This window comes from Ambystoma mexicanum, chromosome 9 (assembly GCF_040938575.1).
Source record: "Ambystoma mexicanum isolate Mex_15411 chromosome 9, UKY_AmexF1_1, whole genome shotgun sequence".
NCBI classification, from domain to species: Eukaryota; Metazoa; Chordata; class Amphibia; order Caudata; family Ambystomatidae; genus Ambystoma; species Ambystoma mexicanum.
This window is the reverse complement of record NC_090931.1, coordinates 440,923,920-440,946,349: the sequence shown is the minus strand read 5'-3', so window position 1 is coordinate 440,946,349 and position 22,430 is coordinate 440,923,920. Positions and strand designations below refer to the sequence as shown.

The 22,430-nt window shown below is 49.8% G+C and overlaps 1 protein-coding gene across 2 annotated transcripts in view; it reads left to right on the top strand.

The window, feature by feature from the left end:
- TMEM120A (transmembrane protein 120A) overlaps positions 1-22,430 on the top strand; it is a 473,343-nt gene that overhangs the window by 118,631 nt on the left and 332,282 nt on the right. For both annotated transcript variants that reach the window (XM_069614937.1, XM_069614938.1), the window contains one exon: positions 7,800-7,913. In XM_069614937.1, the coding sequence (XP_069471038.1) occupies positions 7,800-7,913 (114 nt within the window). The remainder of the gene's footprint in view (positions 1-7,799; positions 7,914-22,430) is intronic.

Genomic DNA, 22,430 nt, shown 5'->3' with positions numbered 1-22,430 from the left:
CACTTTCCTTATTTATATGTGTTTCTTGGAGCATTTTGATATCCGCCTTATCCCTTTTAACTTGCTCTTCTACCTTCCTGCATTTAATCAGGGTATTCAACCCCCTCACATTATGCGTCAGTACCTTGAACTTTGCTAAGATTGCCCATGCTCCCCTTCCAGCCCTTTACCATGTTGTATCCATCTATTCTTGTACCCGTCCTGCTGCTGCCACTGCCCTCCCCCCTCCCCATGGACCCCCACACAATTGCAGCCCCAATGTCCCCAACCCCCACCGCCCCCAACTCGTCCTCCCAGGCTCGACCCAGAGATCCTAAGATTCCCTCAGGGACCAACCCTGTGGCTCTGATCCGAGTAATCACCTAAGGTAAAACCATGAGTAGGTTACCTATAGCTCCCAACAGATTCCAAGAACACCCCTGACCTTCCCGCCTCCATCCCGGGCCAAACCTCATATTTTCCTGACAGCCCGCATCGTAGTCTTCAGCCCCACCCACCCATCAGCAATATTGACATTCCCCTCTGTGCCGCAACGCAGCCTTCACATCCGTCACCGCTCCCCCATCCCCCCGCCTCCCCTTGCTACCTCAGGTCAAGCAGTTCTTATCCCCCTCAGCTTGACCCTTCCTTTGCCTGTATACTGTGTTTCTTTTAATTGTCTTGTGGACCTTTTGCGTTTTACTGCTTAATTCCTTTAAGAGTACCATATACTCTAAAATGGCCGTCCCACAAGATTTTCACCTGTCTTTTGGCCATTTTACCTTGTATTTTGGCCTTCTTCCTGCCATCTCCGGGACAGATTTGCCATTTGTGGTAAGCCCTTTTCTGTGGCGAACTCGAGCTGTTCTGGCTAAAGCGGTAGTGTCTGTTTGTGACCAGATGTGTGGACTGGGACTGTCTGGCCCCTATCAAAATCCATGCCAAGGTGCATCTATTGCTGGGCAGATTTTGTGGTCAGATGCTGTCCATGATGGGACAGCCCCAGCCAGTTTGAATGGAGCCGATCCTTACCATTGGTGGGCTTGGCGAACCACTCCAGCTTGAATCATGAATAAAAGGAGAACTTTTGCTGCCACTCAACTGATCGTTGCTGGAGCCAAGACACCCTACTAAGATTAGCATCCTGATGAAGACCCAGTACTCATCATTGCAGCGAACCAGCATTGTTTTCAACCGTGCAGGCAAAGCCATGCTCATTTGCTGATTTCCAGAAGGCCTTCATTGGTACTTCTAACCCTAGACTGGTGGCAGCAACCAATATCGACCCCTTGAGGATCGTTCCCTTCGAAGCCTTCAGAAGTGTCCCTAAAACAACCTGCGGGCTAACCATCTTCCTCATAGGCTACCTAGGGCTATCAGTTGCCGTCCTGAGTTCAGACTTGGGACTGTGGTAGACCCTAGAGTTGTGAAACACCCACTGCACTTGCAGCTCTCCAGCACGAAGAGGGGCCTTGCAGGGTCACTTTTTTTGTTTCTGCCATGAGGGTCGACTACCGCCATTTCTTTGCAGTGGCCATTGCTGATTTGCACCCACATCATGTCCTCTGAGGTCATCAACAGCGTGGTGGTCCTTTCTTCATCATGCCAGGGTCGCCCAGCTGAACAGTCCCAGGAATCGCCTGCCAGAGCGCGCAAACTGCCAACTAGCCGAATCCAAATCCTGATGCCGAAATTGACCTCTGCACATACAACCCCTGTATCTCATTCAATTGAACCAAGGCAGAGCACAGTGGCTCTGCAATTTCAGGAGCTGCCTGGGTGGTAGTACAAGGGGTGAGTAAACATACCTGTCCTACCCCCTCTATCACCATAGGGTTTAAGCAGCATAAAGTCCTTGCACTACCTCGTCCTTGCGCTACCTCTCCCTTGCCCGATGATAATCGGTGGAGTTCTGGTCAAGGATCCTTTGCTCATCTTCCTCAAAGCTGGTTGGATTTGGCGAGGGTCTCCCAAGAACTTTACTTTCGTTGTTGTTGTTGTTCATCTTTGAGACACTTACAGCTGCATGTTGGCTTTGCCGACACTTGTTCCGGTTCCTTTAAAGACTCAGCCTTCTGAAAAGAAATGTCCTGGGACCTGTGACTCTAAGGGCACTACACCTTCTTTTCTTGCTAGGGAAGCATTAGTAAGGCATAGTGACTTATTTTTATAAGGCTATGCATGGTGCTTCAAACTAATTTCCTTGTGGTTCTTAATTATGTTGTTCTTTATTCACATGCTTTGCTACACTACAGTGCCTATTTTGTTTTAACTGTGTTCAAAAGTAAAGTTTTAGTGGTTTGTAGCCAGAGCACCACAAAAGTGAATGTGTATATAATAGTAGTTTATGGTGTGATACGTACCCGTGGTTTTTAATTGATAAGAGTTTAAGGCCTAAATAAATAATCCTATTTCTTTATACATTTTGACTAACTTGTTTTATTAAGAGCTCTTTGTGTCTGCTTAACTGAGCCTTTCACCACTCACACATGCTCATACGTCCAAGCCTTGCTGCTCAGTCAATTTATCCAGATGGAGTTTCGCTAGACATTAGTGTCTTTCCCTATTCATCAGAATCAGGGCCCCCTTTGAATCTATCCACAGGCCTATTTCTGAAAATCCATCTCAACACTGGGGAAGGAGGAGCACATTGAGGAGGTAGTTGCAGACGAGGCACGTTTATCCCTGAGCAGAATGTGGTTGTATAGGTGAGCTCTAAACCGGTATACCTGAGGTGGGGGCAGGAATGATCCAGTGGTGCAGCGTCAATGAGGTGCAAGTGAAGCTCGGAAGAAGAGAGAGAGGGTCTAGAAGAGGTCCCCTTAGGAACAAACATGGGGCAAGTCAACACATTTGACTGTGAAAGGGGGCTAGTGGGGATTAGATCCAGGACCCAGAAACTGGGCGGTGGCGAGACACCTAGGCAACAGTCTCCATGAATCTGTGGATTGTGCCTCCCTGGTGACTCAAACACAGGGCCTCTGAGAAACTGTAGCTTTATCTTGGCCTTCGGCATGAAACCTACTTGCAACTGAAAGTCCCCATCTGAGACAGAGCGAGCGAGACAGTCGTCCCATCAAGCCAACGACCGAGAAAGGACAATTTATCCTGGAGGGAATCCCGTAGTGAGGAATACAAAACCCAGTGCTGGGAAGGACACTTAAAAAAAGCAACCTCCACATCATCCAGACAAGAGAACATTCATTTCTTAAAATTCATGAAACCTGTTGCTTTGTTTGTAAAAGTTCATTACATGGGACAGTGTGAGGAACTCGTGGTGACACAAGTTAGACAGACACAAGTGATCGCAGTTCAAGGGTTTTTATTGAACAATGAAAGTGGTATTCCGGTTGGAAAAACGCTGAATCGAAACCTAAATCTAAGATGGGGACAGGTGTCGACCATCAAATGGAAATAAGGCAGTCCTACTGGTGTTGTGTCAAATAAAAAGGCCTATGCTAAGAAAACCTGGGCAAGGTGGAGTTGTTGGAGCACAATACAGTATTGGGCTTCTCTAGCACGAGACGACAGTTCCAACAACAGTTCTTGGGGCCGTCGATGGCCAAGTCTCGTTTCCTCTGAAAGTCTCTTGCATTTGGGCCTGATGGGTTTAAACAACATAGCAAAAGTTCCTTTAACAAATGAAAGTTTTTTTCCCAAAGTTCATTGTGGGTGATGGTTTCACCCCTGGGTGCCCCTCTTCGGAGATGAGCCTTTTAATATCCGTTTTCATAATTCTGATAGGGTGACTGCTTCACCCCTGGGTCCCCCACTTCTAGGCTGACCCTTTACGTATCATATGCCTTACTTTTATATGTCAGTTCCTTTTCTTGGATGATAGCGTCACCCTTGGATCTACCTCTGCCGGGTTTGGACCTCTCTTGACTGTCAGTACTCGAGTGATGGCTTCACCCCTGGATCGTAGTCTGCCGGTCTCGGACCCCTCTTGACTGTTAGTACTTGGATGATAGCTTAATCTCTGGCATCCCTCCTTCAGGTACACTCTTGCCGTCCCTTTAGTTTCTGCTTTTCCTTTTTCTCAATGTTGGGGTGACAACTTTTCACCCTTGGATCCACCTCTGCCGGACTGCGACCCTTCTCGATTCTTAGCCTCCCTTCAGTGGGATTACTATGGATCTCGAGCAGGGTGATAGTGGCTCACCCCTCTTTACTTCCAATGTTCCCTTTTTATATCTTTTATACAGTTCAAAGGTTTCGGGATTCACTTCCCTTTCTTTCACAGTGCTTGTAGATCAAAGTCTTTCGATTGTACAGGGATTTTTCCAAACCCTCTGTACGACCACTTTTGACCTATTTCACTGGCCTTCATATGGCCTTCTGTTATTTGCAGTTTCTTTCATATGGGGCTAGACCAGAGTCTCTCGAGCTAGCACCCACTTGGTGCCGCTTTCCCTCTGCAGTTGGTCTCCTTTTGCTTTTAACAGTTAATTCAAAGATCAATCACTTTGGTTCTAAACTTGCCACTTTGCTATACTCACTCAACAAAGCCCGGTTCTTATGGTTCTCCCCTCGACTCACCGGCTGTGTTGCACCACTTGGCTTTCGGCTTCTTTGGAGTCAAGGCCGGTAACCTGGGCGCGGGCGCTTCCCTCACTCCTGCTTATCGGCATAAGCTTGTCCCCTGTACCGTTGCATCTGCTGCAGGACACTTGTTATTGTTTGCGGCCTTAGACTTTCCTCTACGAAAGTTCTGTGGGCCTGGGACGAATAGGACAAGGTCACTTCGCTCCTCGCCGCCTTTCTCCCTTGGTTGAACTGTCGCCTTTTACCCGTCTCGTTGTGCTGTCTGGTGTATTAGCCTCACTTGTATTGTGCTCTCTGTCTACAACTCTTATTCCTGTGGGGAAGGGAAAGGGTCGTTGGGTGTGTGAGATTCTGATCAATTGCCTGACTCTGCCTGACCCTGGTACTGGGACGTGTCAGGTAAACGGCTCTAGTGTTAGTCTGTTGTCTGTGAAGTCGTGTGAAAGTGTTTGCAGTGGAAAGGGGGGGGGGGCAGTGGTTTGGAATGTCCTATGTGAGAGGATGGGGGAAAGGTGTTAAAGGAAGGGGGAATACCAGGTCTCGCCCCTCGGTGTCCCACTCCACGAGGACCCCGCATCGAGGTGATCCTCCCTCACTGGTCCACCCCCAGGAACTGGATCCAATAGCGTTGGTCGTGTTCCGGCCACATGGATGACCGATCCTCGAGGTTTAGACAGAAAGACAACTTCAGGTTTGTCAAAGACAGTAGGCCACTGAATGGACAGATAGCTGTCCATGATGAACAGGAGTTATCACGCGGCACCATAGCAAGATGTGAGATGGTAAGGAAGCTGGTTGAGATACTAGTCTGAAGAACTGCATATAGATCCCTTTTAGGTGAGTTATGTGGAATAGTCAGCAGAAAGCAAGGACTATTCAGCTGAACTATACAGCATCAGTATATAGGAGTGAGTACAGCAGAGTGGAAATAGTAAGTAGGCAACAATAGCAAATGCATGAGCAGAGAGGGCACTGAGATTTACAAGCGAGAGCCAAGCGAGAGAGGAAGACTGTTTAAGAAGTTTGACCATTAAGACAAAGTCCACGAGGAGGAGAGACACAACAAGGGTGACAAGCCTCAAAGACTGTGAATGCCTGCTTGAGTAGGCAAGGTACAACAGGTGCCCACGAGCAGGAAGGTGCACAAATGAGTGGAGGTTGGAGGCCAGAAAGGATACGACACATGGGCAGTTAATGATGAAGTGACAGGGTAATAAAGCAGCAATATGCTCCAAGGGCATAATATGGCTCAAGGATGTGAGGGTAGGAGAGGGAAAGCCAGTTAGAGTAGCAATACAGTAAATGATTAGGGGAAGGAAAAAACAGTCGGGCAGGAGACAGATAAGGGAAGGTCATAACAACCAGGAGGTACTGGGTCAGGTGAATAAGCAGAGGGGTTAGCAGGGGAGTACTTGAGAATAAAGAGTAACGGAAGCAACAAAGTGAATGGGTTCTTTCAGCTAGTTCTGAAGAACTGCCAAACTATTCCATGGGATAGACCAGCAACCACAGTGAGCTTGGCAAAGTGGCATTATCCTTTGCTAGCCAGCCTTCCTTCTCTAAGTCGCCTGGGTAAGCCTGCTCTAAACTATGTGACAAAGGGGCTGCAGACCTGGTAATATCGGCCACCTTTGGTCCACTCCCCACATATATAGATAGGTGGGCCGAGAGAGAGGCAGGATCTCTGTACAGTTGGCCAAGCACATATAGCTCACCTCAAGCCTCCCGGGCTGCTTTCTTGGATGGGGGCAAATTAAAGGAGGGTCAGGGATCGAGGCCACAGGCATGGCTTCGGTATTAGGGACAAGCCCATAGATCCATGGTAGCTTTGGATAAGATCTGTGATGCCTGGAGGAGTGGGGAGTGTCTTTACAGCAGTCACATACTTTTGATTGATTGATATTTTATTTCTGTCGCGCTCGTACACAAGTGTTTCAGAGCGCGACAAGGCAAGGGAGGGGAACAGGGGAGAACAAAACAGCGATTTTACTAGGCCCAGTGACATTGAGAACGCGCAAGTGAATGGGAGAGGGGGAGGGGAAAAGTGCATGGAAGGAGGGAGAAGTGGAAAGTGCGAAGCAGAGGAGAAACAGATAAATAACAATAATAAATAATAAAGGCAACAAACAGTGGTAATGCAGCCAGCAATTTGCAAGTGCTAGGTTTAAGGCAGCAGGCAGGGTAGGTCTGATAAGTGCACGAAGAAAAAGGGGGCGCTGTATGGGTACAGATACAGACCCCACTGCAAGGGGTGGCCCGGAGGCAGTGCGGGAGGGTGGCAGGGTGAGCAGGTACCTGGGCCCGAAGGACAGAGTGTGGCCAGGTGCACAGTGCCAAGAGAGAACAGATCAGCAGGGGAGAGGGGGAGCGAAGGCAGAAGAAAAGAGCAAGGTCTTGAGGTGCTTCCGGAACCGGAGATGGTTCTCCTCGAGTTTTAGAGTGGCAGGGAGGTTATTCCGGAGGGAGGACCTAGCCGAAGACGGAGATCTACCCCCAGCTCGTTTCTTTGAAAAACGACTGACCCTGAGGGAGTTGGAGGTAGGGGAACTTGCGCACTTTCCATTGCACATTAGCTTTGCTGTCCTGGGCACATACCAACATTGACAACTAGCCGTACATTATACGTTGACAGCTTGGCCATAATCACAAATTGGTTACTCACAATGATGGAGCTCATGTTCAATGAGAACATAAAGTTAAACAAAATGTGTAAGCCTTGCGTAACGTTTTTACACATTTCATGTATGTCACAGCTCATGTTCATTTGTGTGGTGGAGAGGAGTGATGGGTCATAATTTAGGATTCTGCCACACCCTACCGCTCTGCCATACAAATAATATAGCATTTGCACCAGCATGGATTTTCATGCTGGCACATGCATAGACTCCTCTGTAGTCTTGCTTTTTACACCAGCAAAAATCAAGCAGACTCCTATGAATCCATTGTAAATGCAACATTGTCTGTCATGCGTACATGGCAGGCAGCGTTTGCTTAATTTCTTCATTTACTCTCCACTTTCGCACTCTGCCGTGCAAACGAGGAAAATTAGGCGGCATGGACCTATTTACACAAAAGTGTAAACGTAACAGGTCCCCACCGCCTAATTACGGGGACTTGCAAAATGAGCCCCAATGTGTTGTAATGGTGGATTCATGAGTTGAATCCCAATAGATTTTCAGACTGTAGATTTGGTGCTTGGCATGGCCATTTTCTTGCTAATATGGGATTGTGATATTGTCGAATATGTAATCCTCAAAGTATCCACTTTTTCTTAGGTGCAAGGCTTCCCACGACGATGATTCTAAGGAAGTACAAGAGATTGAGGCTCTGATCAAAGAGCGCCAGAGCACCTTCTTTGAGATGGAAGCTTTCCTCCCGAAGGAAAACGGGTAAGAAGACTAATCTATTGTGATTATCTTTGGTACATAAGGATGATGGAGTTACTTAATGGTGTCATTGTGCCTGGGACATGGTGAGCAGGTGGATGCCTAGGCGTAATAGAGAATAAGAAGACTGGGCCACTTGTGAGAAATAGAAGGGTAAGGGACAGGCCTTACGGAAAGTGTGGGATTAAATTGCGTCCTTCGATCCCTAGCAGAGAGGTCAGTGCTAGACCTCTTAATAGAAGAGAATTGTCTAGGAGACCTAGATGACGTTTGCGGTGGAAGTATTCTAGCAGAGTAGATCTTCAGTAAGTAAGGTATTGAGTAAGTGTGATGGATCCCCCTCCATTAAGGGGTATGGAGCTGCACTCAGGCCCCCAGATAAGGGTTGTACCAGGCCTGAATATCTTGTAAATACAACACCTTTTATCTTTAAATACATATCATTTATGCACAGTTTGAGAGCAGAGGTCAGTGCAAAGGACAGGTGACTTGATAGAAACCAGAACACCTATTTGAGCGGTCTGAAAACAGACATTTATTCTCGGAGCTGTGTGCACCGAGTCAGAATGAAAGAAGCACAATACGAGATAAGAAATAGTTTCTTACTGTTCAACTGCTGATGTTTGGTGTCTGTATATGTTTATGACGCGGAGCATGCATGCATATTTTTCTTTTACCATTTTAAGATATTAGAAATAAGATGGAAAACTTTATTACAATTGGGAAGGGAAAGAATCTTTTATAAGAAATAAATTATGCTTTTTGCAGTGAATGTATACTTGCATTGAGCAAACATATTTTTCAGAGTTCCAGTGTAATGCGCATGTTTCATCAAGATGGATCTTTATGGTGTGTTCATTTATTTATTTTCACCCATCTGGTGTGTTTATACATATCAATGGCAAATCATTTTACTGTTAAAATTTAAGTTACACTCTAATCATAAAAAACAATGTAAAATACTTCCACCTCAAACCCTCATCTGGGGCAACGACGAGTCTGCAATGTTGAGTTCAAACAGTAATTCAACCTTAACTTGGAGTCAATGTAGTACATATTTCAAATTTTCAAAACTACAATTCAAACATTCACAACCTGATTCTCCAGCCAGTGCAAGTGCGTTTACAAAATAAACAAAAACAAATGGTTTACATTTGCAACTGAAATAGAAACACTGGCAAACATACCCCTGTAGTGGTAATCCGGATACGCATTTAACTATTTTCTGTAGCGCTTCATGCAGAGTTTGTCCAACTTCCAAGCACTGTATTCATTATTACCTTTAACGGATAGTCAGTTTACCAACCTCTGAAGGATGTAAGGTTTACGCGGTACAGCCACCATTTGATCATGATATTATAGATCTCTGCACATTTGTATCACAACAAGGGCATACGATGAAGTAGCACTAGTTGTGCAAAATGAGGACATTTTCATCATTCATAAAGAAAAAGAAATTCTGATGTCAGACCTTAAAACACATATTACAAGCCATGTTTGCTTTACCATGTAATTGACCAGATTTGTTTGGGTCTTAAACATTCAAATATATACAGAATGTGCAGTCCTTTGTAAGAGAATAATGGAAGGCTTATTCAGTGATCCATCCTCCTTAATAATAGCATCCCCTTGTGTAACATGGTTTAGGAAGCAAAGCAGCTGTAGAGCAGCTAGGAATTGGTACCCAAATGATTGGTTGTTCTAATGTTGAATTCCTTCTTATTACAGTTCACTAAATTCCTACTGTGACAGACTCACGTGAGCGCGACGGCACTGTTCGCCATCGCGCGTGTACAATAAAGTGGTCAGACCGGAGTGCGTCGGAGCGCGGCGGGAACCCGTACAATGCAGACCTGTGTCCTGAGTATGCTTTCAGGTACGAGAGGCCAAGGCCTGACAACGGTGGTCTTGGGGGCATATTTATAAACATCACACTGGCGACGAGGACGCCACTGGGTAGAGGGTTCATAATCCGATGCCAGAATCAGCGTCCGCATTATTGTCCCGATGCCTAGCAGGAGTGTTACCCGCATGGGAAAGTTCCAACCACCATTTTATGTATTAGATGGTTGTGGCCCCACACGTGGGGTGCTCGTGCACCATCCACTTCCATTTTTGGAGCCCACCAGGGCTATATATTGCCAAAGATGCCACAGGGGCCACCTTAACATAAAAAAATACTTCGTGGAAAAAAGACATTCTGCCGCATGTACACGGTACACGCCTAGAAGAATCGCAGAGCTGGCATCTCTAGTACAGAGACATTTTCTTTTCATCTCCTTTTTGTCACTAGTTCCAAGGAAGAGGGACATCCTGCATTGGGTCTGCCTGAAGTTACTACTTGACGGCACACTGCAGCCCCAGTGTGGGTGTGTGAGGTGCACCTCAGTGGTCCATCACCTCAGCGGACTTGCGTCCTTCTCACCACACAAGTGATAGGTGCCTGTGCGGTCCGTGGTCAGGAGTGACCCTGCAGGCGACGTTCAAGGGGCGGTTGCACCAACGCACACCAGGAGGGTGCCCAGGCCACCTTTGAAGTTGGGCCCAAAATGGCCGCTGCGTGTCAAGAAACTTGATGTATTTTAGAGCCACGGGGGAGACGGATGACGAAGCAAAGGTGGCAAGGCTACTGTACGCTGCAGGATCTGACGTACACTGCATCTTCGAGTCTCTCACTCCCAATGCCGACTCATATCAAGCTGTGAAAGACACACTCGAGGAGCACTTCCTACCACTGGTGAACCAAGACTTTGAACGCTTTATAATGTGTAGCGAAAAGCAGCGTGAAGAAGTCACTTGACCAGTTCTGCAGCAGGCTACGTCAACCGGCCAGCACGCGCCACTGGGAAAACGAAGAAGGAATCGTCCTAAACCAGCAAATTCAAGGCTGTAGCTCTGGGAAGCCACGTAGACCAGTACTCGGGGAACTGGGGCACACACTAGCACAACTCCTTGACATGTGGAGATCGTACGAGCGTGCTGACAGCCGCGCCACTAAAATGGATGCTGCAGTGAAGTTGGTGAAGGGTGATGAGGTATGTGCAATAGGACGAACAGTGAATGCTAGCCCGTCACAACCACGGTGGCCCCAGAGGAAAACAGACATATCACAGCCTTGTCCAAAGTGCGGTTATGATCTTCCACACACAAGTGACTGCCCAGCAAAAGGGAGAATGTGCCGGGCCCCTGCCCCGACTACAATTCCCAGGGGCCCAGCACAGAGATAAATACAGCACTACGCAAAACGCAAAGCCGCCGGAGAAAGCCTCTGCAGTGAGAAGCTTCCTCAGCATTGTAACGTATTGCAGGCGTTTCATTCAGAACCTAGCTTCTCTCTCGGAACCTCCAACGGCCTTAACGAAGAAAGACACCAAATGGATTTGATCAGACACCTAACAAACGGCTTTTGACACCATAAAGGCGACCCTCACGGGGGGTGAAACCATGGCATTCTTTGACCCCGGAAAGGAGTCAGAGCTGGTCGTGGATGCCAGCCCTGTGGAATTAGGAGCCGTGCTACTTCAACCTGATCTCCACGGACAAATGAGACCCATCGCATATGCCAGCAAGGTACTGACATCGACTGAACAAAGATACTCCCAAATTGAAAGAGAAGTGCTGGCCATACTTTGGGCCTGCAGACACTTTCGCATCTATGTTCTGGGAAAGCCTCTGTCCGTAATCACAGACCACAAGCCACTCATCCCAATCCTGACAGGCACATCCTCCAAACCACCACTGAGAATTGAGAGATGGATGCTAGCTCTCGTGGAATATGGGGTGAAACTACAGTACAGACCGGGAACTCACAACCCAGCAGACTATCTGTCACGTCATCCCAGGGGTGGCAGTGATCAGCAGACGAAGTTGATTGGGGAGTGTGTAACGCTCACCTGGTATCTACAGGGACGTCACTCAGCCTGTTCTGACCTCTTATGACCTCAAACCCTTCCCTGGAGGCTATTCGACTGGAGATTGGGCCTGAAACACAGGATTGGTAGAGTTTAACTCCCTATTGTCTCTGTGTGCTTGAACCTCTTCTTCCCCGGGGTCCAACCCTTCCCTTTGATCCACAGCTCACCTTGTTTTCTTGGATAGTGTGCTCTCCGTCCTGCTTTCAGCGCAGGGGCACGTTGATTGATGCAGGCTTGTTGCTGCCTAGTTACTTCACTGGAAAGAGTCTGACAGGTAAGTATAATGAGTCTTTTGAACAGTTCTCTAACTTTGTTCCTTTCCTTCCTTAGATGATGGCCGGCGTCTGGGGATGGTGGCGTGCTGCTGAGATGAGTAGCGCTTTCGTGTTTGCATTGAACGGAGTTCTTTTTCTGTGACTTTTAGGTGCCGAAACATTTTCAGCGTGGATGCCGGTTATGAAGAAGAAATGCGGTGGATAAGTGCGGTATGCGGCGCCTCTAGATGTTTCCACGCTAACCTGGAGTGTCTTTTTCCCTCTTGCAGATGGATGAGAAGTTCCGGAGACAGAGTTCCCCCAGAGCGGCTGGGATTCAGGTAAGCGTTTGAAGCTCGTACAGAATTTAAAAATAAGCAAAGATTTGCAGAATACTTACTAATGCCTTTTTTCTGTTCTTTTCCCTTTTCCTTAGGAAGCGACGTGCCAGGATGGGAATGACACCGCCGAAGATGCCCGCAGAACAGAAGGAGCGATGAATGATGGGCAGAAGCGCTGCAAGGTAAGGCTGTTCCTAACGGTGTTCTTGTTCTTGCAGGAGCTGAGCGCAGAAGAAAGATGCAGGCCTACTGGAGACCGATCCGAACACGGTCACGCTGCAGGTGCAGAAAACGCAAAGCATGTTTCTCAGCCTGGGTGTGGCTTAAATAGTCTCTGGGTATCCCAGGTGTCTCTGGGCTGAACCACGCCCAAAAGACTATACCGCACATGCAGTTCTGGGAACCGAAATATGTGGGGGCATCCATCTTGTCCCCATCAACGCACTACAAGTCCAATCCCCAATGTTATCCTATAGGAGTGAGTGAGTCTGGTGCCACAAGCGCCAAGTCTGACTCCAAGTGGGTCTTTGGAGGGATGGAGAGGCCCTTGAGGGCCATGTAGGTGATTGTGGCCTGGCTCCAGCCTGACATCTTGGAGGGCTGGGGACATGAGGGGCAGGAATCAAGACAGAGTGTGAGGACTACGTTCGCCTAGTAGTGGACGCAGCAATACCGGTAGCCCTGACACTATAAGATGTGGCCGACGCCTCAAGAACAGACTAATGCGTCCAACTGATTCAGAACACCATTGACTGCAGCGACTGGAGGTCAACTCTAGTAGACATGTCCCACAGAGACAAAGACACTCAATAAGAGATTCAGTTACTGTGGCGAGTCTGACACAAACTGTCGTAGTCAGCAGAAGTATTGATACTTCGATGAAGACAAATCATGATACCGAGGAAGCTGATCGAGAGAGTGACAGAGTTAGCCCACTGTGGCCACCAGGACACTGCAAAGACCAAGGCAAGGCTGCAATCCAAAGTGTGGTTCCCAGAGCTTGAGGAGAAGGTTGACTAAGTGAGCAAATGCAGCTGCCCCTGTTAATAAGGACCCCTGCATTGAGTCCATGGAGAGAAGCAACAGCCCATGGGACACAATACATGCTGATTTTGGGTCGACAGGGAGAGGGGCATACTTTCTGGTACTAATAGTCCAATGGTCACGATATCCAGAGGTGGAACTAGTGGACTCCACGTCATGCGAACAAACCGTACAGGCAATGGAGAAAGTATTTGCAACCCATGCGCTTCCCCGAGTCATATGCTCGGACAACGTGCTGCCATTTCAAGGCAGACAGTTTGCAGAATTCATGAGCGACTACGGCATCATGCACAGAAAGGTGACACCGGGATGGCCGAGAGTAAATGGAGAACAGAGCGCTTCATGCGCACGCTTAACAAAATATTCTGCATCTCACAAGGACAAGGAGGTGAACTGAAAATAAATGTATACCAGTTCCTCAGGAGTATCGGTCGACTTCCCACCAATCCACAGGCGTGCCTCCAGCGGAAGATTTATTTAACAGATGCTTGAGAGCACTGATTCCTCAAACAGATGGCTGACTACCGGGTGTCATCGATGACCAGAAGACATTCGAGGACAGGCAGGCGCATAATGAGAAGGAAAACACCAGATGCAGGCTGCGGTCTCCGAACATCGAAGTGGGAGACACGTCCTTGTGAGGAACAGACACCAAGAAGGGAAGATATCCCTGAACTATAAGCCTACACCCATGGAAGTGACCCATGTAAAAGGGACCATGGTGACTGCTGCCTACCAGCAGGGATCAATAACAAGGAACTCATGTTTCTTCATGAAAATCGACGGAGAATCGGAACAGCCCGAGCCCGCAGCAGAGATGTCCCCGGCTCGAGAGACACACAGAGGACAAACCCTCGAAGAAGACACAGGGAATTCTGAACCGGGAGGACCTAGCTTGGAGAGAGAGCAAGGTAACGGGAGGTATCTCCGCCGGGAAGGCCGGAGGTGTCCGGTCAGGTTCCTGGACTACATCATGGACCCGAGTTGAAGCAAACCTAAAGTTGACTGTATTTGCCCACGTTGGTTCTAGACCATGTTGTTTGTATGGTCACATCACATATCTGTGTGTTAAGTTGACAATAAGTTATAAATTATGTATGGCAAATGTTTTGTTATGAAAAAGGGGGGATGTGACAGATTCACGTAAGCGCGACGGCACTGTTCGCCATCGCGCATGCGCACAATAAAGTGGGCAGACCGGATTGCGTCTGAGCGTGCCGGGACCCCGTACGATGCAGACCTGTGTCCTGCGTACAGAGTTAGCCTACATATTTGGGCTAGTCGCTATAAGTGATTTATTCGTTCCATCTGTGAGGAGTGTGCACTGCAAATGCACTTTACTGTTCTATGTGGGTGGTGCTCCCACTGCTGTGATTATGCTGTTCCTATTATATGTGAGAGGAGCATGGATAGTGAGGCCCAAGCTGTGCATGTTCTTTGTGATGAGAAATTGAACTGCTCATGCCCTTCATTTAACTGTTCATTGGGGGGTGCTTGCCCTGCTCTATACCATGTGTTCTCTATGTGAGGGGGAACTACTACTGTTGTGAGCCACAATGTACCTGTTATATGTGAGTTAAAGCATGATATACTGAGTGTCTTGGCATACTTTTGCCATATTAGGAGGGGAGTATGCATTCCTGAACCCTATATTACACCTGTATTATATGAGGGAACTTCTACTGCGTAAACCCATTCCTTATGTTCTACTTGTGGGAATATTCTACCCTTGATTTACCTGGCCCTCATCCCCTCCACCTGTTCTACATGATGAAAGCTTGCATTGCTGTTGTCTTGATTCGCCTTTTCGGTTTGTGTGAGAGAAGGCTGCATGGCTCATACTTAAGCTGATTTGTTTTACGTGATTGAAGCGTTAAAAAGCTTATGCTGTTTTTGTGCCTACTTTTTTGTATGCAAGGGAAGCTCAGAGTGTTTCCATCTACAGGAGGTTGCTTGTGCTACTGCTCACTGTGATTTATCAGTTAATTGTGAGAAACCTACTTTTCCATTACAAAGAGGACGACTGCTGCATGATAATGATTTAAAATACATTTTTATCTTTTTCCCCGTCAGCTGGAAGTCGCATACGTTTTATTATCTTGCAAAGTAGAAGACATCTTTTACACCTTTGAAATAGTATTTACTGAACGTTTAAAAATGGGGAGTAAAATACTCCCACCTCCAAAAACGTATCTGGAGCGCTGGCTCCACCTGAACCCTAAAAGTAATCTGGTGTTAGGGGGCTTGATTTCTGATGAGTAGGTCATGCTAAGGAATGCATCTCCATGAAGGAAACTAGGTAAAGCAATCATTCTCCAGCATGGGGTCTGGCATAGATTCACATGCTCATGAATATTCCCCATCGTCAGGCTGGGAATCCTCGGTAAAGAAATAATCCGTATCAGTTTAGTTTCTGATTTGTCTTTCTTAGCCGTAACCAATCACTGGTCTCTGGGTCATACTGCCCCCAGCCAATGACTGCCCTCTCCCTAAGTCCCGCCCCTGGCAGCCATCCTCATATTTTTTACTGCACGTTCAAGTGTTGGGAGTCCTCGTGCTATAGCTCTCGAGCTTTTGCTGCGTTTTGCGATTTTTCAAAGAGTTTAATCTCATTCTTTCGGTCAATCGAGGCTCAAGCTCCACCGTTTCTACTTCCGATCAACGGGGACCCGTTTTGGAATTTTCTACGCCTCTCAAGGGCGAAGGTTTCGTCTAGTACGCTTCTTGGAAGATTCCAGAAGACCTTGAGGCCTACCCCGTGGACATGGCCCAGGACAAGAGAAGCTCGACGCCTGGATGCAAGCTGTTCAGGAACTGCCCTGGATGCGGATTACAGAATGTGTTCAAGGAGGACGAGCATTCTAGATGTCTCTACTGCCTTCATGAAGACAAAACGTACGTGGAGAAGGAATGTGCGTTTTGTAAGAACATGTCGGAGCGGACCATGAAGGATCGACGGATCCGCCTCACCAACTGGCTGGAAGGAAAGAGCCCAGCGTTAGGTGAGAAGAAGAGGTCCGAGCGGTCTTCTAAGTCCTTTGAGGGCGCTCCGGGGACGGCGACCCAACAGAAGGCTAAGCACTGCAAGTCCACGGGCACCGGGAGCGCCGAACGGTCGGGCTCCTCGGCTGCCAGGCAGGGTGCACTTTCACCAACGCCATCAACCACGAGCCAATGCTCTGGCTCGGGGAAGAGAAAGTCGGAGATCCCGGGTAAGCTTCTGGAGAAGCTCCAGTCGATCCCGACAGAGACAGCCGAGGGAGAGCGAGGCGTTGTCCCTCTCTCCAAGGTGAAGGCCTCAAGCACACCAAAAGTCGTGAAGCCCCTGATTCACCCAGCTATGGCCTCTGTCGAGGGAGTCGTGACGGCCCTGGCAAAGCCTGTGGAGGCTACCTCAGTGGAGACGACCTCGGGGCCCAGAGTTTCCCTGCCAACGTGGAGGGAATCCTCTTTTCGGCCCATCGATAAGACCCCCGTGAAAACCCTGGTGGAAAAAAAGGGGGGGGGGGTCGGTGGCCATCACGGACACAGATACAGCCTCTGAGGAGGAGCTGGTTGAAGTCGTGCAAGGCCTCAACAAGAGGTTTGAGGAGGTCCGGTCCCACAGGAGGAACCCCGGGCAGGCGGACGAAAAAAGCGACGGTGGCGCGGACGAGGTTCCCGAGGAGGAGCAACCATTGCGCCCGTCGCAGCCATTGCCGGACAACTCGGCAGCCATTTTGATGGCAATCCAAACCTTCTGCACGGAGATAAGGACGAGATTGCCTCTACCCCCAACGGATGACCCAGCAGAGCCAAACAAGCGGAGGAGAGTTCATCCCCCCACCTTTCCAGCCCTCACGGCCCGCTCAGCCTTCATCTCCCTCCCCTGATCTTTGGGATGACACGGGAACGGATACGGCCACGACGGGGACAGATGACGATGTTGGTGACGACGGGATGGGCCTTCCACCACCACCACCCCATCAGGCCTGCCTGCCCAACGAAATTGGCTCCTTCCACGCCATGATTTCCAGGGCATCCGAGCTCTTCAAGCTCTGCCCCGTAGAACAGAAGAAGGAAGGCTTCCTCTATCAACAGCACAAGGCCAAGAGAAAGACTGTCCTTGCGGTACCGTTGATTGATGACCTCTCGGACGAGGGACTTGCTCTCCTGAAGAACCTGTCCACGACGCCTGCCAAGAGGGATCGGTACGAAAAGAAGTACAGAGTCCCCGATTCTGCCCCTTTGTGCCTTAGGGTGCAGCCGACCCTGGATCCGGTCGTCTCGGCGGCGGCCAAAAAGAAAGCGGTGGGGGGACGGCTTCAACTTCAACCTCCCCACCTGACGGCGAGGGAAAGAGACTGGATGCCATGGGATGACGAGTCATCTCGTCCGCGGCGACGACAATTAAGGCGGCCAACGCCCTAGCGATTGTGGCCCGCTACGACAGGGAGTTGTGGTACAAGATCGCCCCCCTGCTGGACTTCGTACCGGACGACAAGAGGGCGGAGGCCCTGGGGATCCTACAGGAAGGTGAGGGGGTGTCGGACCACGCCATAACGGTGGCCACGGACATCACGGACACCGGGTTCTGCCAGTTGAGCAACAGTGTTTGCCTTCGACGGCGGGGATGGCTCAAGGCAACAGATTTCAGCCTGGACGTGCAAACCAGAGTTCTGGACATGCCCTTCGATGGGAACAACCTGTTTGGAAAGACACTAGATGAGTCACTTCAGGCCATCAATACCGACACGGAGATGACTCGGGCCTTGGGGAGTTCTGAAGAAACGACGGCCGCCCTTTCGGAACTCCTGAGGCAAGCAAGGTGCTGCCAAATTATTTGGCGGTGGCTCCTCGATGTACCGCCAGGCAGCCCGCGCCTCGTCCCAAGAGGCCTACAGAGGGCGCGGCAAGTCAGGAGGATCCCGTCGCCGTCGCCAAGGAGGCCAGAGTGGCAAGGCCGCCTCCAAGCAGGACTGAACCGGCGTAGCGTCGGGCCCCCACCTGAGCACCCCGGTGGGAGGCCGGCTGGCGAAGTTCGTCAGTGTGTGGGAGTCCATCTCCACCGACGGTTGGGTGCTGGATGCCCTGGCACACGGGCACACTCTGGAATTTCTAAAGAAGTGCCCCCGAATTCCTCCTGTGGCCAGGAAGGAAAATCACATCCCACAACTGCTCTTAGAGGTAAGGGCGATGTTCAAGACAGGGGCCATCGAGCTCGTCCCGAAGAGGCTGCGGGGCTTCGGAGTATACTCAAGATACTTCCTTGTCAGAAAGAAGACAGGCGGTTGGCGCCCCATCCTGGACTTGCGTCGGTTACACAAATACATCGAGGCACAGAAGTTCCGGATGGTCACCCTCCAGCCTGTGCTGGGACAGCTGGAGGCAGGCGACTCCCTATCGTCGCTGGACTTGGAGGATGCTTACTTCCACATCCCCATTCTAAAAGGACACCGAAGGTTTCTCAGATTCGTAGTCCAAGGACGGCACTACCAATTCAAGGCCCTGCCTTTCGGATTGAAGTCGGCGCCCAGGGTATTTACCAAGTGTCTAGCGCCAGTGGTGGCGCGGCTGCGCCTGCAAGGATCCACATTTACCCCTACCTGGACGATTGGCTCATCCGAGCAAGGACAAGGGAGCTCGCCGTCGAGCACACAGCGAAGCCCGTCCAACTGCTCACGAACCTGGGATTCTCCATCAACTTCCCAAAATTCCACCTGGTTCCGTCGCAGGTTGCACTGTTTCTGGGAGCCAAGCTTGATACAGTGGCACGATTGGCTTCCCCATCAGAGCAAAGAACGAAGGCCATCCTGGGCAAGGTGCAGCGCCTGCTGGCCACGGACGTGGCCAGGGTGAGGTCCATCAAGTCACTTCTCGGCATGATGTCCTCTTGCATCTACCTGGTGCGCCTATGCAGGCTGCGGATGCGTCCTCTACAGGAGTTCCTCGACGCCCGTTGGATGCAAGTGGCGGGCAGCTTCGAAGACAAGATCCCGCTCAACAAGGTCTTCCGCCAAGCTATTCGGTGGTGGGGCACCCGCGCGCATCTCACGGCGGGCAGGGACTTTCAGACCCCAGCACACCAGGGGACGTGACGACGGATGCCTCCCTGGAGGGTTGGGGAGCACACACCAGAGATCTTCACGCGAGAGGCCTTTGACTCCCGGAAGAGAGGTCACTCCACATCAACATCCTGGAGCTCAGAGCTGTGTTCTGGGCTCTCAGGTCCTTTCTCCCGTCCCTCAAGGGCAAGGTGGTAAGGATCTTCACCGACAACACCACCACGATGTTCTACATCCAGAAGCAGGGAGGAACCAGGTCCCCGGCCCTATCCAAGGAGGCCCAGGATCTGTGGCATTGGTCCGTTGCCCAGGGGATGTTTCTGGTGCCCTTCCACCTAGCAGGGATAAAGAACACCATCGCCGACTCGCTGAGCAGGGAGCTACGCTCATGCCACGAGTGGGAACTGCATCAGGACTAAGTGAATCAGCTTTTTCGACGATGGGGCAAACCTCAGGCACTTGGAGTTCGCCGCTGTCACGAACAGGTCTATCTGGGGTTTGCCGGTTTCCCCAGCCGAGGAGCATGGGCGATGCTTTCTCGTTCCCCTGGGACGGCCTGTTCCTGTATGCGTTCCCTCCGTTGCTGTTGGTACTCCGACTCGTCAACCAACTCAAGAGGTCCCAGTGCAGGATGATCCTCGTTGCACCAGCGTGGCCGAGACAGATCTGGTTCCCGGACCTTCTGGACTTGTCAGCGTCCCCCCAGTCAAACTATCGATGGACACAGATCTTCTCTCCTGAGAAGGAGGCGCCATCCTCCATCACGACCGGGGGTCGCTGAACTTGCAGGCCTGGCTCCTGCGGCACTAGAGTTTGGAGGGTACGATATCCCGGAGGACTGCAAGGAGGTGCTTGCAAAGGCCAGGGCGTCCTCAACTCTCAAGTGCTATGGACACAAATGGAAGAGGTTCTCTGTCTGGTGCCGTGCACAGAAGATTAACCCTCTGCGTATTACGGCCACTCAAGTGCTGCCGTACCTGCTGTCGGTGGCCAAGGCGGGGCTAGCTCACGCTTCTATCAAGATCCATCTTGCAGCGATTTCCCTTTACACCAGAACTATGGGACGGTCATCCCTGCGGTCTCATCGCCTGGTGAAGGAATTTATGAAGGGATCGTTCCTGCCGGTGAAGGCTCCAGCCCCGGCGTGGGAGCTCAATGTGGTGCTGACCAGGCTCATGGGGCCGCCATTCGAGCCTCTGCATTTGGCACCTTTGAAATTCCTGTCATGGAAAACAGCGTTCCTTGTGGCCATCACCTCCGCACGACGAGTGGGAGAGATCCAGGCCCTTTCCTTCACGCCTCCATACTTGACTTTCCACGAGACGAGGGTGGTGCTGAGGACGCACCCCTCCTTCATGCCCAAGGTGCCATCGGACTTCCACCTCAACGAGCCATTGGTGTTGCCAGTTTTCTTCCCGTCGCCTTCGTCGCCGGCCGAGAGGAATTTGCACTCGTTGGATGTAGCTAGAGCGCTGAAGTTCTACGTGGACCACACAAAGAGTTTTCAGAAGACATCACAGCTTTTTGTGAACTTTGAACCTGTGAATCAAGGGAAGGCCTTCTCGAAGGCTTCCATTTCCAGATGGCGCTCCGGCTGCATCATGCACTGTCATTGGTTGGCAAACCGACCGTTGCCCCGCCATCCGAGAGCCCATTCAACCAGAGCGATCGCTGCTACTGCGGCATTCTTGTCTGGTGTGCCCCTGCTGGACATCTGCAGGGCTGCTACTTGGTGGTCAACGCACACCTTCACGAAATTCTACTGCGTCGACTGGGATTCAATGGAGGAGTCCAGAGTCAGCCAAGCAGTGCTGCGCAACCTGTTCGCCTGAAGGTGGGCCTGGTGAGGTGGTAAGAGTTGCTTAATGTTGAGTTTATGTAATGCTTAATGTTGAGCCTCGCCACCTCCCGTGGTTGTGCATGTGTATACTGCTATGTATTCTTATATTCATGAGCATGTGAATCCATGCCAGACCCTATGCTGGAGAAGGAACAAGTTACTTACCTGTAACTGTTGTTCTCCAGCATGGGTCTGGCATGGATTCACATCCATGAAGAGCCTCTGCGGCTCTTCACTTGGTCATACTGCCACTTTACGTGCTACCAAATCTGAGGATGGCTGCTAGGGGCGGGCCTTAGGGAGAGGGCAATCATTGGCTGTGGGCAGTATGACCTAGAGACAAGTGATTGGTTACTGCTAAGAAAGACAGATCAGAAACGAAACTGATACTGATTTCTGTTCTTTACCGAGGATTCCCAGCCTAACGGGGAATATTCATGACCATGTGAATCCATGCCAGACCCATGCTGGAGAATAACAGTTAAAGGTAAGTAACTTGTTCCATTTCTAACAGAAAGAATTTGTAAAATGAGCTTCCTCCTCGTGAAATGTGTCTGGATTCTGACCGTATGCAGGTCTGTCTGCTCATTTTCGTGTGTAGTGTACTGTGGTGGCTCGTAAAGCACCAGAAGTAGATTGAATGGTTTTATGGTACATGTGAATTTAGTGTTCAGGAAATGAAAGCCTTGGTGGCTGAAGCCCTGCAGGACAATAATGCAGTGTGTCTCTACTCTGCAAGGATCCTCTCCAGTGGTCAGAGGAGAGCTTGCTCCATGACCAATAAACCCTTTATTTGTTTCAATGATTTCTTCAGTGTCAACCAAGCCCATCTGGGCAGTGGTGCATCTTTTATTTCTGTATCAAGCAATACGAGCGTATTAGATGCATGAAAGGTTTATAAATATTTAGTTCAAGGCCACAGATTACAGGCAAGAGTGCGGGTGGGGTGATATAAGAAATTGGCGGAGGAATGATATAGGGAGGTTTGGTGTAGTCTGACTTTGCAAAAGACCCGAGTCTGATTACTGCTCTCTTAACTGTCATTTCAGGCCAAAGTATTTCCTTTCTTCTCATAGTCCATAT